Source organism: Sphaeramia orbicularis, chromosome 24, assembly GCF_902148855.1.
Source record: "Sphaeramia orbicularis chromosome 24, fSphaOr1.1, whole genome shotgun sequence".
Taxonomy (NCBI): domain Eukaryota; kingdom Metazoa; phylum Chordata; class Actinopteri; order Kurtiformes; family Apogonidae; genus Sphaeramia; species Sphaeramia orbicularis.
In genome coordinates this window covers 18,666,176-18,683,664 of record NC_043979.1, presented here as the reverse complement: position 1 = coordinate 18,683,664, position 17,489 = coordinate 18,666,176, and the positions used below count along the sequence as shown (strand labels likewise).

General features: G+C 38.7%; 2 protein-coding genes across 6 annotated transcripts in view; both read left to right on the top strand.

Moving 5' to 3' along the window:
• Window positions 1-1,280: 1,280 nt before the first annotated feature.
• Window positions 1,281-9,237, top strand: cipcb (CLOCK-interacting pacemaker b). Of its 2 annotated transcripts, none has more exons than XM_030128357.1 (4): window positions 1,281-1,624; window positions 2,011-2,153; window positions 3,069-3,253; window positions 3,913-9,237. In XM_030128357.1, the coding sequence occupies exons 2-4, from the start codon at window positions 2,045-2,047 to the stop codon at window positions 4,828-4,830; spliced, it is 1,212 nt and encodes a 403-aa protein (XP_029984217.1). In that variant the 5' UTR covers window positions 1,281-1,624; window positions 2,011-2,044; the 3' UTR covers window positions 4,831-9,237. The 2 variants fall into 2 exon arrangements, with proteins under 2 accessions (XP_029984217.1, XP_029984218.1); XM_030128358.1 differs by having other exon boundaries at window positions 1,282-1,624; window positions 2,016-2,153.
• Window positions 9,238-13,504: 4,267 nt separating this feature from the next.
• The window catches only part of znf410 (zinc finger protein 410), a 19,686-nt gene continuing 15,701 nt past the window's right edge, over window positions 13,505-17,489 (top strand). Inside the window, exons 1-5 of one of the 4 annotated variants that reach the window (XM_030128514.1) lie at window positions 13,505-13,628; window positions 13,957-14,042; window positions 14,129-14,180; window positions 14,331-14,463; window positions 15,882-16,064. In XM_030128514.1, coding sequence (XP_029984374.1) covers window positions 14,148-14,180; window positions 14,331-14,463; window positions 15,882-16,064 — 349 coding nt within the window. In that variant the 5' untranslated portion in view covers window positions 13,505-13,628; window positions 13,957-14,042; window positions 14,129-14,147. Of the gene's footprint in view, window positions 13,629-13,648; window positions 13,875-13,931; window positions 14,043-14,128; window positions 14,181-14,330; window positions 14,464-15,881; window positions 16,065-17,489 lie in introns of those variants that run through there. The other 3 variants (XM_030128516.1, XM_030128517.1, XM_030128515.1) reach the window with 3 other exon arrangements.

Here is a 17,489-nt window from a genome sequence, read left to right as displayed (position 1 = left end):
TGTCTGATATCCTTTAACAATAAAATGTCAATAACCTGAACAAATATAAACAACCTGGAATTTCTAAAGAAAAATAAGTGCAATTTTAACAATATGCTGCCTATTTTGGGCCTTGGTAGATCTGATCTGTAATGCACATGTATAAATCATGAAGTTAAGGCATAATATTGATAAAATTGTACTTGTTTTTCTTCAGAAATTTCAGTTTTTTTCCAGTTATTCACATCTTTTTTGTTTTGGATAGAAATAGTTTCATCATCTAATGTTATTTTTTTTGCACTAAAAAATTTGGAGTTGTCATTATTTGTAGACTATTCTGCTATTATTATGGAGATCAAATTGGGCTGAATATGGCCCCTGAAAGAAAATGAGTTTGACACCCCTGATATAGAACATTTGTACCCTTAGCCTATGCATTGTTCTTTGTAACACAAATTTCAAACCTTTGATTTTAAATAAACAACATATATGTGCTGACACTGAGCTGTAGAGGCTCTGGTACTGCATCGCTTTGCTCCAGACAGGTCTGCAACCCATTTCAAGGCTTCTTGCAGAAAGTGTGTCATCTGCCAGGAAAGGTTTCACATTTACACTGCAGCCTTTATGAAAGTTTTGATCTTATTACCTAATTTGTCAAGACACAGAATAGATCCCTCAGGTAATTATAACCCTATAACTTTGCCACAGGGTATTTACTCATCTTCAGTTTAACAGTTTTTGTATAACTATCCAATGCTGTTTTGTGAACATGCTCTTGCAATACTTATATTGCACTTGATGTATGAGCAGTTCTTTCCACCTCATCCTTGTGCTTACTGTATGACTGGAACAAGTTGTGTAGATCAGAACTGGACCAATATTGAGCGATGGACGCACGTGAGGACGTTTTGTTCTGAGGTGCAATGTTTACTTCTATCATGCAGTCTTAGGTTAGCTGTGGGCCAACCAACTTCTTATGTAATACACCAGAACATTACGATCAAAACCTCGCGTCACTGGATTCCCCGATGGTACAGCTGAGATGCCTGCACTGAACTGCACTGTACACCTCCCCGACTAACACAGCGTACACAGTGTCCTTAACGTGCCACACATTCGGCACTAGTCACGTTTTTTAGCTGCTGGCTCCACCGACCAATCACAAGCCTGGAAATCTGAAAAGTGGGCGGGCGTTGAAGCGTAGAGACCATGACGTGCGAGGTACTCCAGACATGACCACGCCCATAACTGCCAAATATGGCAGAATTGCTGTATCAAATGACCGGGGCTTTGGGGTTTTCATCGCCTGGGAACAATTAGGGGTGAGCTACCGGAAGCCCACCCGTGATCGCAAGGGTTTTTTTTTCGGTTGCGGGGGACAATTACATTGTACCGGACAGCGGCTGTTGCCACCGCGCCTCTGCATGTGACCGAGCGGACAGGGGAGGGGCGGTGTGTCTCGTGTATAGTACCGTGGATTCACTCTATGCCGAGGAACACAGAGTTCTAGTTAACGTATTTGGGCAGCGGCAGTAACAACAGTCACGAAGAAAAAGCAGTCGGCGAACCTCACAAGACGTTCCTTCCAACGGAAAGTGTGTCTTCCACAGAGGAGGGTGTTTTTTTAGACCCGCGACAAACACATGTAGGTTATTCTTTTGTTTCTCTTTGCTGTTTTTGTGGTGTTTTGTGTATCCCGGCTGGCTCGTGCCACTTAACATTAGCGGCTAGCATTATTACGTAGCATAATCAAGCTAACTTTGATTTCGCCTTAAGAGTCGATAGATTTTAGCTAGGCCTTCAGTGTTGTGTTTTACATAGTCGATATATTTGCAGCTCTATAAAATGGAGTTTTTATACCACAGATTAGTTCATAATGCAGTGTTGTGTTTACATTTCGTCTAACATCTTCTGCAAGTACCGTTACACAGCCCCACATCCTGTTAGTGGTATGAGAGGGATGTCTGTTTAGTGTTTGATTCCCAGATTTAGCCTTTCATATGCTGATGTTGTTGATGTGTGTTTGTGGAGCCAAGGACATTGTCAGCGCAGCAGGAAAGGAGTGATGAGCACCAAAAGGAAGGCAGAGAGTCACTCAAGGGCAGCAAACAGACCTCGCATCATGAAGTCTGGAGGGTCCCGGGCTGAATCAGAGAGAGACTCAGGATTCTCAGGTTAGTCCAGGCTCTTTAAGCACCTCTCTAGGCTTTAGTTCACCGGTTCTCAAACTGTAGACACTGTGTACCACCTCAGAAAGTATTTGTCTCTTTAAGTACCTTCCTTATGGCTGACAACAAGACACAAACTTATTTTCATAGTTTCCATTTGGAGCCAAGATGTAGTGTTTTGTGTTATTCATCTGAAGCTGGTAATATGGCCATATACTTTCCTATCAGTTGGTACCTATAATCATCATGACAAACAACATATCATTATATCTTGCAGTGAAAGCTGGTTTGTGGTCTTGGGTGAAAGTTGAACAAACCAGACGGTTTGGGTTTTAAGATATTTTTTATGGTCACAGCATATAATCAAGAGTAGCACATTCATAGCAACTATGATTAAGTGTCTGTTAACTTTATGTTTGACTTTTAAACTAAGTACAAACAACAAAACAGTGACATATTTGGGAGGGTGTTACTTGACAATGTAAATAATACAAGCAAACTCAATACAGAAAAATCTATATCATGATAATTTCAGTTATTATTGCAGTTTAATAATGCCACATTTAGGGTCCAGCCCTATGTTTTTCATCACAATAGCTCCTCCTACACTTAATCTCACCATTGCATTTTAGCTTGTTGACAGATAATTATCAGTATAGGGTCAACAGTCTGATACGGAAATAAAGATATTACTGTGGAGAGGAAACTTAAATCAAGTTACAAAGATTCCATAATTAAGACATTTCTTTTATAGTAGTATTTCAGTTATGGTATGTATTTCTTTTTTTTTGTCCATTTTATTTCATTTTAAGGATTCCTTTGCATACCACTAGGGGAGCATTGATATCATTGAGAACTCTCACTAGTAAAATGTACAATGTAACTAAAGTGATCCCCTCCTCCTCCTTTTCATGGCTATAGATGCGAGCTCTGAGCATTTTAGCACAATGGATACAACAGACTCTGAGGATTCACCCTGCCCTGTTGTACAGCAGGACCCGCAAACTCCTGGCTCGGGGCCCCAGCCTCCTCAGCTTGCTGTGGTGGGAGGCTCCTATTCAAGTCTTTCTCCTATGATTATCATGAACAATGTCCTTCTCAAACAGGTACACTGCTGCCACAGAAAAAAAAAACAACTCTGTAATGCAAAACCTGAACTTGTAACATTGTCTGTCTGAGAGCTACAGTTCTGACCTTAAGAGTCAGACGGAAAGTATTCATGCAAAATATCCCAATTCTCTGAAGTAGTGAATGGTGTGAACTGTACTGCAGTCTCAAGTTTCCTTTTCCCATTGTTTGTGAGCGTCAAGTAATCAAATGTCTTTTATTGATTTTCTATTTTGTTGAGATTTGTTATCAGTTTTTGTTAGACAGTTTAGTAGATTCACTCATTAGTAAACTGATTCATTCATCATTTAGAATAAGTATTGTTCTGTTTTCCAGTTAATTGTGTGTTCTGTACAATGACAATAACCATAGCCTCCCTGTTCACAGATTGACTACCTGCATGGAAGTGTGTTCACGCTTAATTAGAGAAACAAACTAAGTCCCAATGTAATCAGTCTACTATGAAAAACAGGCACCAAATCTTTACATTTGAGATCTTGCTACCAGGGAAAGTTTAGCATTTTTGCTTAATGAATTGCTGAAATGGTAAATGGATAGGCAAAGTAACTGCTTGTAAATGGCCATGTCCAAAAATGAAGTGCTTGTGATGCATCCTGCTTCTTAACACTTTTCATTCTCGACTTGATTGCTTTTGCAGCCTGGTGACAATCCTCCTGCTCTGAAGCCATGGGGCTTTAGTCCCACAGTGGAGGTTGTTCAGCCTGTGGTGCAGCAGCCTCAGGTGGTCTTCCTTCAACCTGTGGTTTCACGTCAAGCTTCCACTGCCTCCAAAGATTCTTCCACTAGACACCGACGCCCTAAGAAGTATCTTCCAATCCTAAAATCCTACCCTAAGATTGCTCCATATCCAGGAGATAGCTCAAGTTCCTCAGGGAGAGGAACTGCTTCATCATCTTCCTCCACCTCCTCCTCCTCCTCTTCTTCAGGTTCAGAGAGAGGCAGTGGCTCGACCTCCAACCACCAGGATCACTGTCAAAAAGAGAAGCAGCAGAGAAGTCCATGTAATAGTGTTAGCAACTCAGCCACCCACAATCTTCCTCCAACTCCCAGCACTGTGTCTCCTCTGCTCCAGAACCAGCTTTCTCATCCCACATCAGGAACCAGCGCCAGCAACAGTGCAGCAAGTGAGAAGCATTTACTGACTGTCAAACAGACAGAGTTAACTCCTTCCTTATCTTTCACACCCACCATTGGCTCTAAAGACCAGGAACTCCTTGCCCTCGGGGCTCTGGTCAACAGAGAGAGCAGCTCATCAGGAGGAAATAACCACTCTGACAGTGATGCTGATACAAGACGGAAGCGCTTCTGCAATACGTATAACATCCTGAGCAAATCGGGCCTGTTAGACATTACACTCCGCACCAAGGAGCTCCTCAGACAGAACCGACGCACCCAGGGTGACCTGGACCGCCTAAAGGAACACACAGACCTCTTCCTCCAGGCTCTGCGGAGCGGCGACACTAGCATCTGTGTCAAGCTGCAGACCAGCCTTCAGGAGGAAGACGGAGAAAAAGAGAGGGAGAGAGCTGTTCAGCCCAGCTCTAAGGCTGATTAGACCTTGACTAGTGTTACACGGTAATCCTGTAGACTGAGATGGGGAATGGAAGGCCTGCACTGGGGGTTGGTGCAAACGGAGACAGATGGACCAGAAATAATGTGCTCTAAAATACACCCACCCCGCCCCACCCCTACTACTCACTCCCAGACTGTGTGCTGTGGCCTACATTTTGCTGCATTATGCCTAAGGTTCCTGACACACCAAGCTGACCCTAAAAAGTTTACGAATAGTGGCATTCTCAAACTCCTTGAGATTTTGAGCAAAGGAAGGGTGATGCGAAGGAAAAACAGGAAAAAATCACAATAAAGTATCTAGAGCTTCACAGTTAATCAAAGTAAGCGTATAATTGCAAGAGACTGCAATGAAAATGTTCAATGTGTATATGGTGATATTTGAAAGTAGGTTTTTTTGTTTGTTTTTTATTACTAGTTCAAGTTTGTCTGAGTAGAAAAAAACTCATTTAAAAGTGGACAGTAATCTGTGTTTTTACTTGAATCCCAAGAAAAAACACTGAAATCACAATATTGTCTGCAGTAATTACAATTCACCAAATTGTGCAGCTGTAGTGAAATCATAGCTTGGCTGAGCTGAATGGGCACTCGGAGCTCTATTCGAGTGCTTCTGTCACTGATTCAACATGTTTAATCAGTGGAACAGTTAAGAGCCAAACAGTGCCATCAGTAAAAGACACGCTGCAAAAACTACAGCCATTTGTCAGCCACATAGTTGCAGTTGCTGTTCAAATTGCCAATGGTCGGCTCGGTGTATTAAGACTTTAAGGTCAAACAAGGCAAGAGCCACAGCTCACTGCTCTGCCAAATTGAGCCTGTCTACATTTCTTCCAATAAAACATCCCCACCACTGTGCAGAAATCTCCTGCTGATTGGCAATCAGGAATCAAAAGGCCGTAGAGATTTGAATCTATGGCGTGAAGTGGTGAACAGACAAAGTAATTTTACTGAATGCACAGTAAAGTTTCACAATCTGAAGGCTTGATTAAAAACTCTCTGACTGGATCTTGTAACCATGAATTGCAATGAAAAGTAGATGAGACTAAGGTGTTCCAACACTTGTGGATTGTTGTCATCTTCCACTGACACTGGTGTGTTGTGTAATAGACCTCCAGTTAACTAACAGCGTGTACAATACGAAATAGTTATATGCAGCATTTGTATATTTTACCAGGCTGAGAAAATGTTGTCATGTCGCACTGAATGTTTTCAGGGCCTTTTGCCTTTCTGCATCTTTAGAGGAACATGTGCCTAAAGTGTCTTATTATTTTGTTCTGCGTTTTAAAGCTTCACATGAATAATTTGGTCTTGTTGACTGTTTCAAGTCTTGCATTCCCATCATGTTGATGGCAGCTTTAATACAGTGCAATTGCTCTGAAGCGAAACTCCTGATAACCTCTCAGATTGTTCTTCAGTTACATCCTAGTGTGTAGATGGCTTCCTACAGTTAGACCATAACGATCTGTGATTAATGTACAAGTTGTAAAAGGTGTTTGGTGTGTTTTCTATACTCATGTTATAAATTAACATGGCAGTATTGTCTAACATAAGTGCAGATTTGGTTCCACTTCAAAGGTTCCTGTTTTCATCTGTATGATATTCATCGTGTGACTCTTAAGCAGTTGTGGATCCAATTCTGAGGATTAATTTGACTGAATGGTCCAATGCTTAGGATATCCCAGTTGAAGGTTTGCACATCAATAATGGACATCTTGTGGTATAAATTATGGCCTTAAAATCTGAATCCAGTGTATGTTGCAAAACTTTTCTTTTGCACAAAATTATTTGTTGAGTAGCAATCTCTAGGCAGAAATGAATGGCAGCTATGGTAGCTCACTGAGGTAAATTGTACTTGTTATTGTGAGGCATCATAAGCACTACTCATGGAAACACCTTCATGTATGACATTCACATGAATCTTTTGAAATTGTCAGTTTTTTTTAATTTTTTTTATACTAATAGGGTTATTTTATTTAATGTTATTGGATACTCTGTGTATTTAAGTATAAAATATTTGATGTGATAATTACGTACTTGTGCATATGTTGAGTTGTAATGCCTCATGAAGAACATCTTAAATAAGGGATAATTCTTACAAAAAAAGAATACAGTTAACATAAAGTTAATGTCAAATAGTCTGTAACTAAACACCACATTTCAGTTTTTATACATTTATCAGGGGTGATCGGAAATTTTTTTTTTCTTTTCTGTTGCTTTATTTTTGAAAAATGTTTCAAGGTTCAGAGAGGAAGTTCTCAGAGGCACTGAGCGACTGCAGCTTTGTTACGTTGTAAACAGACCAACATGTCACCCATTATGTCTGTATCGGTCAGTGTCACTCAAGTTCACTCTTAACCCGCTAAAGTTTGAGGTCAGGTTTCTTGCTCCACCCATGTTCTTCTGCATTGCACCAGTTCTAGTGTCAGCAAAGCAGCTCAAGATTCATTGTGCAGTCGTCATCTCCCCCTCCACCCCCCCTACCAAGCATAGCTGTGGTTGCTGTCTACAAATCACCGACCACTGAACTCTTTTGGGAAAGCTCTGTTTATGTCCGTGTCATCTACATAAACCCGATGAGCTCATTCTGTTTCTTTTGCACAGAAGCTCCTCGGCCTGCATCCATCTGTGCACATAACAGACCTGAATGACAGGGCTTGTATGTTTCGGGGTAAATATTGGATCTGAAACTGGCCTTATCACTCAACATGTCACAGTTTCCAGTACACTAACCATGGAGTCCACTGATCAAAGCATGTTGTACTTGAGACAAAATGTTTTACATATAATCAATGTTTTTTATTTTCTTTGGTCTGTGAGCAAAATTCCTAACTTGTCTTTTATCGGTTTTCTTTATATCTCACTGGCCGGGTTAAGATGAGTTCACTTAAATGCAAATAAGTCCCTGGCAGTTTTCAGCAAACGGAGACTTCACTAGATGTTAAGTTCATGTCATAGTGATGTTGTAACAAACGGAACAAGAAGGAATTTTTCAGATTCCTACATGTCATGCCTTGTACACTTCTGGTGAACTTTACAGCTTAATGTGTTTTTGTTTTTCGTTTTTTTTTCTGGATGCTCATATGAAAAGCATAATTTATGACTTTCCACGAGGTTCTAATATTCGTCAGTAATTTGCTAAAAACCCACATGTTCGTAACAAAGGCCTTCTGGAGACGCTAGACACAGGGCTGGATTGAAACTGCTGGTCCTGTCCTGCTCTTTTGCCTTGGACATGAGCAGATTCTGGTGTGTTTTTACCCTTTTCTCCAACTGTCTTATTCTTCACATGAGATCTTTTTCCTTTTTTCCTTTGTAGTTGTTTTTTTTCTGTTTTTGGACCAATTCTTTAGTGGCGCTACATTACAACATAACTGTAATTCTTTTATCCAATACTTTCTTTTCAGTTAGATGCTCAGACAGATTGAATTTGACATTGTTCGTCGTTGTACAGTGTGTAAATCCTACAATAGTTTTTGACGATGGCCTTCCGCTGAAATGTAATCTCAATAGTGTCGTTGGTTTAATGCCAGCGGGACAGACAGTGGTACTGAAATGTTGTAAAGGTCAATGAATTTGTGGCTGAAAATAGCACAACTTTGTGCTGTTCCAAATCTCTCTTAGGAGCTTTCTTTGCCGTTTTCAGCTTTTTCTGCATCACTTCTGTATGTTCTGTTCTAATCAGCTCACTTTTGGCATCAATGACTTCTGATCACACTGCTGTTTCTCAAATTTTCATGTGACTGACTTATTTATTGAGTGAAGTGTACGTGCTATCAGGCCATGTATATGCTACACACAGTCTTTAAGTGTCGTTTCCGTAGGTGTGATGTGGTTTTCTAATGTGACTGCATTTTTTTTTATTTTTATTTACAGTGCTTTTGCTTGTTGGATGACTTTTCTACACTGGATTTTTAGTTTGCCTGTCTAAACAGCAGCTTTTTTTCTACATTGTATTTCAGTCAGCCTTCATCCATTTAAAGATGCTGGAAAATGTTTGTGCGTTTGTTTTTGACGGTTCGTTTAAAATGTTTCAGTAGTTCACCAGCAGACATAATCAATAGCCTGGAATTTTTTGTTTTGTTTGTTTTGATGGATGAACGGGGAATTATGATGGAAAGTGATAGCTTCCTTTAATTGTATTTTGCAGTTTTTTCAAAGGAATACAACTGTTGAAATCTTCATTGTGCTTATACTTTGGAGGATAAACTAAAACACGAGGTTAAGTTTGAAGACCTCAGGAAATGTAATGTGATATTAACGATGATACTGTTCGACAAAAACAATTAGGAAGATATGAATGAAGAGTGGCTTGACGTGAGATGCTTTTTTTTCTTTTTTTACTTTTTAATTTGATTTTATTCTCATTGCTTGCGAAATAAATGTCACTCCAAAGAATCCTTCTCTTCTTGTCTTATTTATAAAAGTGGGATTGATTCTTGATTTACTACTGCTTTTTCATCGGGCGTCAGGATCAAAACATTTAAACCATGGCTGACATAAAAATGTTAAAACTCAATATAAAAAGTGAAGAAGTTACAACCTTACAAAAATAAAACTAATGCCACATTGTTAAAATACTCTCTAATTAGTAACCTTGGTTGAATAAAAGTATGTATGCAATAGTGAATTATGCCTGAAGGAGAAAAGTCAAAGTCATGTCATGTGCAGCTCATTGTAAATTAATCTAATGTTAGGTCTAATGTCATCTTTTAATGAAGTCAATGCAATTTCCAGTTAAACATCTTTTTAAAGAGTTTATTTCACTCGACATAAGTTGAGTTTCTCTTACAGGAACCCTGAATCTGTCAGTTTATCACTAACACTAAAACGGACACATTTGGAGGTACGGTACTTGGACAAAGCATCCCCAGGATGAAACTCAGCACTGACTACAGAGGATATTCACCAAATATTACAACCAAACCTCATATTTATAGCAGTTTTAGTTTGTCCAGTTGCTTGTGAGCCTATGAATGGTTGTAATTCCTAAATGGTTTATGCAATATTTATTGAATTGAATTGGATCATCTTTATTGACATTGTACAGTAGCACAACAAAATTTAAGGGAACACATCAACCCATAAAGACCCAGTGCTGCTTTTGCGTCAGTTCCCAAATGAATTTTTCTCTATATTTGACCTTTCTTGAGTGATTTATCACCATTTACTCTAATATTATGCTCTGTATTTTGCATTTTTAAGTGAAAATCGGGTCTCTGAATGTCTAAATGGGTCATATCTGATGACCATGAAACTGCATTTTAAACCAATTATTTACATGGATTGATAGAATTAGTGGATCAACAGGTATTTAATATTTTATATCAGTTTATATTTTGTTCGCCGGTGGATGTTTGTGTCTTTATGGGTTAAATAAATATATAAAATACTAAAATACAACAATGAATAATACTGAAATACAGTGAATAATACAAAATCATGTGCAGTATATAAATCTGTATGTACAGTATATACATCAGTACTTTACATGACATAGATACTTGTATATCTATAGATTTTGCAGAGCGTACTGTTACTGACAGGAGTTCTGACTCCCACTTAATGGTGTATGTGCTTGGTGTTGGTGGTGTGTCAGTGGATTTTTATGTTAAGTAGGATTATGGCTTTTGGAAAGAAACTGTTTTTGAAGTGGGTGGTCCTGGTTCTGACGGTTCTATAACACAGATCAGAAGTCAGCAGCTCCAACAGATGAGAACATAAGACATACTTTATTGACCCCAAAGGGAAATTTGTTGTGGGCAAAAGTGCAAGGGGCTGCAACGCCATACAGAAAACACAGTACAAACAAGAGGGCATCCCAGTGCAGACACATTACAATAAATAACACTGCAGACACATGACAGCAGTAAATAGCACCAACCATACCAAACTACGACAGGGCATACTGAAGCATGGGACCGTATCAGCCCCAATAGATAAATAAACCTGATGTGAAGTTTGTGTCAAACTCCTTGAATTAAAGCTGAATCTCCACACTTCAATCACATCTTGATAATTTAATTCCAAATGCACTGTGACGGTGCACAGATGGAAAACTGAAGAGTAACTAAAGCTGTGGAAGACAAAGCACAATATTTGGATAATATTGCCTTATTACCTCCGCCAAGGAGGTTATGTTTTTGCCAGGGTTTGTTTGTTTGTCTGTCTGTTTGTTTGTTTGTCTGTCCGTTAGTGTGCAACATAACTCAAAAAGTTATGGACAGATTTTGATGAAATTTTCAGGGTTTGTTGGAAATGGGATAAGGAAGAAATGATTAAATTTTGGTGGTGATCGGGGGTGGGGGGGCCCACGGGGGGGGGGCGCAGACCAGAAAATTTCATCAAAATCTGTCCATAACTTTTTGAGTTATGTTGCACACTAACGGACAGACAAACAAACAAACAGACAGACAGACAAACAAACCCTGGCAAAAACATAACCTCCTTGGCGTGGGGGGGCCCACGGGGGGGGGCCACTGATCAGCCTTGGCGGAGGTCTGCGCTCTCCGAGTGCTTCTAGTGTTTTAAATGCAGTGGAAAAGAAGAAAGAAGAAAAACGGAAACTAACAAGCAGCAAATGCACATAGTTTATGCAGTGTTTTAAAAATTATCTACCTCAGAGATTAAATATGGTAAATCCTACATACTTTAATAAGATGAGCTGGAAAACAAATGACAAACATGCTGGTTAGCCGATGCTTTCTTTCTTTTTTTTTTTTTTAATACTTTTATTTACAGTTTTTAACTTCACAAAACTGTACAAAACATGTCACAACAAAGGAACAGTCAAACATGGAGGCTGCCAGGCAGTTACAAACTACATAAATAAACTTAGAGGTAAGATGATGTTTTCAATGTATATGATAAAGTGTTATTTCACATATTGGTTTGTGTGCATTTATACAGTAGATTTATAAATCTGCCACTGGAAAGAACTTAAGAAGTGAATATATTATAATGTGCTGACAGTGTATGAAGTAGATCTGGTAACTCTGAGACAAACATTCCTTTTGATTGAAATCCATTCTCTCATTAATTCTCAAAGTTGCACATTTTGAGCCAAGACTATCTGTATCTTGCAAACTACAGCCAACCAGCATTTTTATTAAATTTTTCTTTATTAGATTCACACTTGGTCAAGTTTCACTACTTCGTTGTAGCCCCCGTGTAATATGCAGTATATCCTTATTCTTTCAATATTTTTTCTTTCAAAAGGCAAAAAAATAATAATAATAATAATAAAAAAATAATAATAATAAAATGTATTTATAAGCAGACAATGCAGAAAATACAAAGATGATGTAGAACACACGAGTGAAATTGCGGCCCGGGGGCTAAATCCGGTCCGCCAAAGGGTCCAGTCTGGCCCCTGGGATGAATTTGTGAAATGCAAAAATTACACTGAAGATATTAATAATTTTAGTTCAGGTTCCACATACAGACCAATTTAATCTCCAGTGGGTCAGATCAGTAAAATACAATCACAATAACCTATAAATACTCACAACTCCAAATTTTTCCCTTTGTAAATGTAAACATTTTCATGTCATTTTACTGTATTTACACTAAAACAAACTAATATTTCATAAAAACACAAATTACCTCAACAAATATGAACATTTTGAAATGTCTGAAGTGTAATTTTAACAATATTCTAACTGTTATTGAATGTTTTGTGTATTTGTAGATCTACTGTGATCTGTATGTTGCAATTTACATGTGTACATGACAAACTGAGACATAATATTGTTAAAATTGTATTTAGTTTTCTTAGGAAATTTCAGTTTGTTCATGTTATTCACGTTGTTTTAAAGGATAGTTAGTAAATGTAAACATTTTCATAGCATAATTTTACTTTTTTTCGCTCTAAAACATAGAGGAAAGTTTGGAGTTGACATTACAGGGTGGGGAAGCAAAATTTACAATGAACATTTAGTTGTTTTTTCTCAGCAGGCGCTACGTCAGTTGTTTTGAAACCAAACATATATTGATGTCATAATCATACCTAACACTATTATCCATACCTTTTCAGAAACTTTTGCCCATATGAGTAATCAGGAAAGCAAACGTCAAAGAGTGTGTGATTTGCTGAATGCACTCGTCACACCAAAGGAGATTTCAAAAATAGTTGGAGTGTCCACAAAGACTGTTTATAATGTAAAGAAGAGAATGACTATGAGCAAAACTATTACGAGAAAGTCTGGAAGATACTATTAAAGAAGAATGGGAGAAGTTGTCACCCGAATATTTGAGGAACACTTGAGCAAGTTTCAGGAAGTGTGTGAAGGCAGTTATTGAGAAAGAAGGAGGACACATAGAATAAAAACATTTTCTATTATGGAAATTTTCTTGTGGCAAATAAATTCTCATGACTTTCAATAAACTAATTGGTCATACACTGTCTTTCAATCCCTGCCTCAAAATATTGTAAATTTTGCTTCCCCACCCTGTATTTATATATTATTATATTATTATTTCACTGGTCCAGCCCACCGCAGATCAAATCTGGCATAATGTGGCCCCTGAACTAAAATGAGTTTGACACCCCTGATGTAAAAGATAAAACTCTTGGTAAAGGTTCATATACAGAATGAACCCAGACTGTGCAGTGCAGTATAGTTTTCACCGCTGAGTGGCGCTGATGAGACAGGATCCTATTGTGGGAAACGCGGAAGTGTCTTAACATTGTTCCCTCAGTGACTCCGTAGACAAGACCTGCTACTCTGTTTTGACACAATTACCAAGCTTCCCCGCGTTGTAGTGAAGTTTTATCACGGCTGTTAGGTAAATACTTCACTTTTGTGTAATTGGGGATTACATGGCACTGTATATGTGCTGCTTTGACCCGTCCGTTGGCTGGTTTTAACGGGTAGCTAACATCTGCCCGGCGGCTAGTTTGGTAACAGTTAGCCCTGCTAGCTAAGTTAACGAGGCAGTCTGTCATCTTTATGTCTGTGCATCACGTTGAACATAACGGGAACGCTGTCCACGACACCGCCGAGCTGCAGCTACACGGTTTACTGGCTGTTTGTGTCACACTTTTACTGTATGTTATTGAACTGAAGCAAAAAGTGGTTTACTTCATAGTTTGTCGTGTTGTCTCTCCGCACAGTTTTGTGATGGTTTTGACTCAAAGATGACCTGCAGCCCAGTCCCATGACCGACTAACTATCTCACATCCAGCAGGTCATATTTGAGGTAAGTGTGGTTTTTATGACACACGTTCTTAAGCCAACACTGAAATAGCTTTTTTTGATAGTGTGCTTGTCATCTTTATGTTCCAGATTTCACAAAGGGTGACCCATGCTTTCAGATGAGCTTGACTCCAAACCAGAGGTAACCTTTTCACCACTTTCATGCCCTATCTGTATTGCAGAAGCTAGACTTTGCTGTGTAGGAATTATAATAAGTCATAAGCTTAATTTCCTGACATCTGTCAAACTGTATTTGTTGCCATTTGTCCCTGCTCTTTGTGTCTCTTCTCAGCTGCTGGTGCAGTTTGTACAGAACGCGTCCATCCCATTAGTTCAGGGTCTGGAGGACCCTGAGTCCAAACACCCCTGCCTGCCTCTGTTGGCTCCGGCTGTCAGCTCTCTCTGCAGCCCACTGGAGCTCACAGGTCAGCAGTTATGTCTATGTTTCTGTGGAATTGGAGGGGAAAATATAACTGAAGCATGAGACGTTTGGAGAAAAAGCAGTTATCATTTTTTGCTTTTACTGACTTTGCGTTGTTTTCAGTTAAGGATTATAGGTAATTATATTTGATCTGAACATTTTAAGATTTGGAAAAAATGTAAATGCTTCATTCTGGCTCCAAATAATAAGCTTTAACACTCAAAATAGTCAATAAAAAGGGAAAACCCATGTGCAGGATGGCCTAGTTTGGCTCCTGAACAGACAGTGTTGACAGTTTTGCACTGAACTTGTTCATATGAGATTGTTCATTATAAGGTGAAAAGTTTTTAAAATGCCTACATTGCAGTGTGTAAAACAGTGACTGTGTTTATTTATGTATACAGCTTTTCACATTATTTCAGCTTTGTGAATAATCCTCTTGTTCCCTCGAGGTTGGGATTATTCATGCATTGCCTTAAATCTTAAATTAAGCTCTGACCGGCCGTCCCTGACTCTGCTGAGAGGTCATTAAGTATGAGTCCATCCATCACTGAGAAGGACATCACATGCTTAAGATGCTTCTGCATCCAAAATTCTGCTTAGTGACCCTGTGGATGGATGGTTTCTCTGTGTCACTTTTAAGCTCTATAATTCTTTGAAAGTGCACTTAAAAAAACTAATGCTTTGTAACACAGTTAGTCAAAGATGTTTGAGCTGACCGATATGACCAACAGTGTTATGATGATACATTTTCACATCAGTCAGTATTGATCAGTACGATGCTAAATGGCAAATCATCAATTATTTCAAGTTTGAAGGCTGACTTATGGTCTGGAGTAAAAGGGACAAAGACTGTTATTTGTGGTTGTAAATAAAGATGAAGTAATCGAGAAATTATGTACATGAGGCAACAAGAGGAAAATAAAGTGGAAGACGTAACACAAGGAAAATGATGTAAACTGGAAACATGCCACACATGTTGTAAAACACACAAGACAATGAAAATGATATTGACAACATAAGGTGACAAACATTACATAACACACTTGTTTGTGGTTTTCAACTATTCTTTATGGTCAGAACATGATAAATAGCAGAACATTTCAGAAACTGAGGTAGAACATTTGTAATATTTATAATGATAAAACATTTGTTCAAAGTCACAATATACATACATATAATTAGGTGAATTAAAGCATTGAAAGGTGTTTTAGCAGAGAATGTAAACAGAATAAACCCTACTCACAACAAAATTGCATATCAGAATAATAATACTTATCACAGTAAATATCATTATTGTTTTACCATATATGTTTACTTATTGAAGGTGCCTGGGGGGGGGTTTCCTTACATCACAGTATATTATAAATGTATTCTTCCATCGTAAGAAGAACTGGTTAACATGATTAACTCGCTCCCCAGACGGCGGCCTGAGCCATGAGCCTGAAAGTTCTTCCCTGTCTGAGTTTGGAGGTGTGTCGGAGCGAAGTCCTCTAGTGGTTCAGACACACTCTCACCCACGGACCTCCCCCAGCCCCCCACCCATCCTTCATGACCTACAACAGTCAGACAGTACTTCGTATGTCCTGCTGAACCTTGCAAAAGGTAACACAATGCTAACCACATGTATTTAACTACTTATGTCCTCGAAGTGCTGAATTTTGGACTTGATAAATAAGGACATCAGGATCCACATTCAGTTCTCAGTCTTGTCTAAATGACATCCTGGGTTTCCATGGGTTGTGTTAAGACATCTGAAATCCAAAAACTGAATTTGAGGCTTTAATATATTTTGAATAATTATTCATTTGACAGATTTTAAATATGGGTTAGATTATGAAGTTAATGTTGCCTTCTATAAATCGGCATCATGTTGGTTTTAAGTATTGTGGGAAAAATGTTTTATCAGGCTCCCTCGAACAAATCTACAGAACCAAACCAATGTGGACCCACTAATGGAAATTGTGCAGCGGAGTCACCATTTATTGGACTACACTTTGTTTGTACATCCCAATGTAGGGTGGACCCATCCTCTAGAACAGGGGTCACCAACCCTGGTCCTCGAGAGCTGCTATCCTGCATGTTTTGGATATTTCCCTCTTCCAGCACTCATGGTTCAATTAATAATCAGCTCATCATCAAGCTCTGCAGAAGCCTGATAACGATGTAATGGCTTCCAGGTGTGCTGGAAGAGGGAAATATCTAAAACATGTAGGATACCAGCCCTGGAGGACCGGATTTGAATACCCCTGTTTTAGATGTTTACCTCTTCCAGCACACCTGGCCGTCATTATCAGGCTTCTGCAGAGCTTGATGATAGGCATATCATTTGAATCAGGTGTGTTAGAAGAGGGATACATCTAAAACATGCAGGATAGTAGAGTACCAGGACTGGTGACCCCTGTTCTAGAAGTCATAGGCCAACTCTTTAAATACAAATTCAAGAAAATCTGCCTTTATATAGTGAAAACATGAACTTTGCAAGTAATTCTGGGCTGATTTTATCTCATATCCGTTTCTGCCAGTGTAGACGTTAAATGGTTCTAAAATTGCATTGATAATGATCTTCAGAAAGTATATTATAAAGTCTTAAATGTAAGTCGTTGAAACCTGCCTAAACCCGGCACATAGCTGAGTGTCTTGAAATGCATTATTTTGAGAATAATTTAAATAATATGAGACACCGTGTTAAATTGAGGATTAGTTCCAGACCAAATACAAATCAAATATTATTCCTATCTAATGTGCCCTTGTCAGATGAATTCCAAACGTGCTCTTAATAGAATGACAAAGTATAGTATTAGAACGACTGAAATCTGATCATGTTTCCATGCTAAATGATCTGCATGGCACCTCATTCCACATTTGTGATAGAGCTGAAAAGAAACAAGATGACACATTTTAATGAAGAAAACTGTGAATTATTTTGGCTGGAAGAAATGAACCTTGGCAGGCACATTCTCCAGGTTCATCAGGCCTTGGCAGGAAAGCAAAAAAAAAAAAAATTAATTTTGGTCTCTTGACATACAC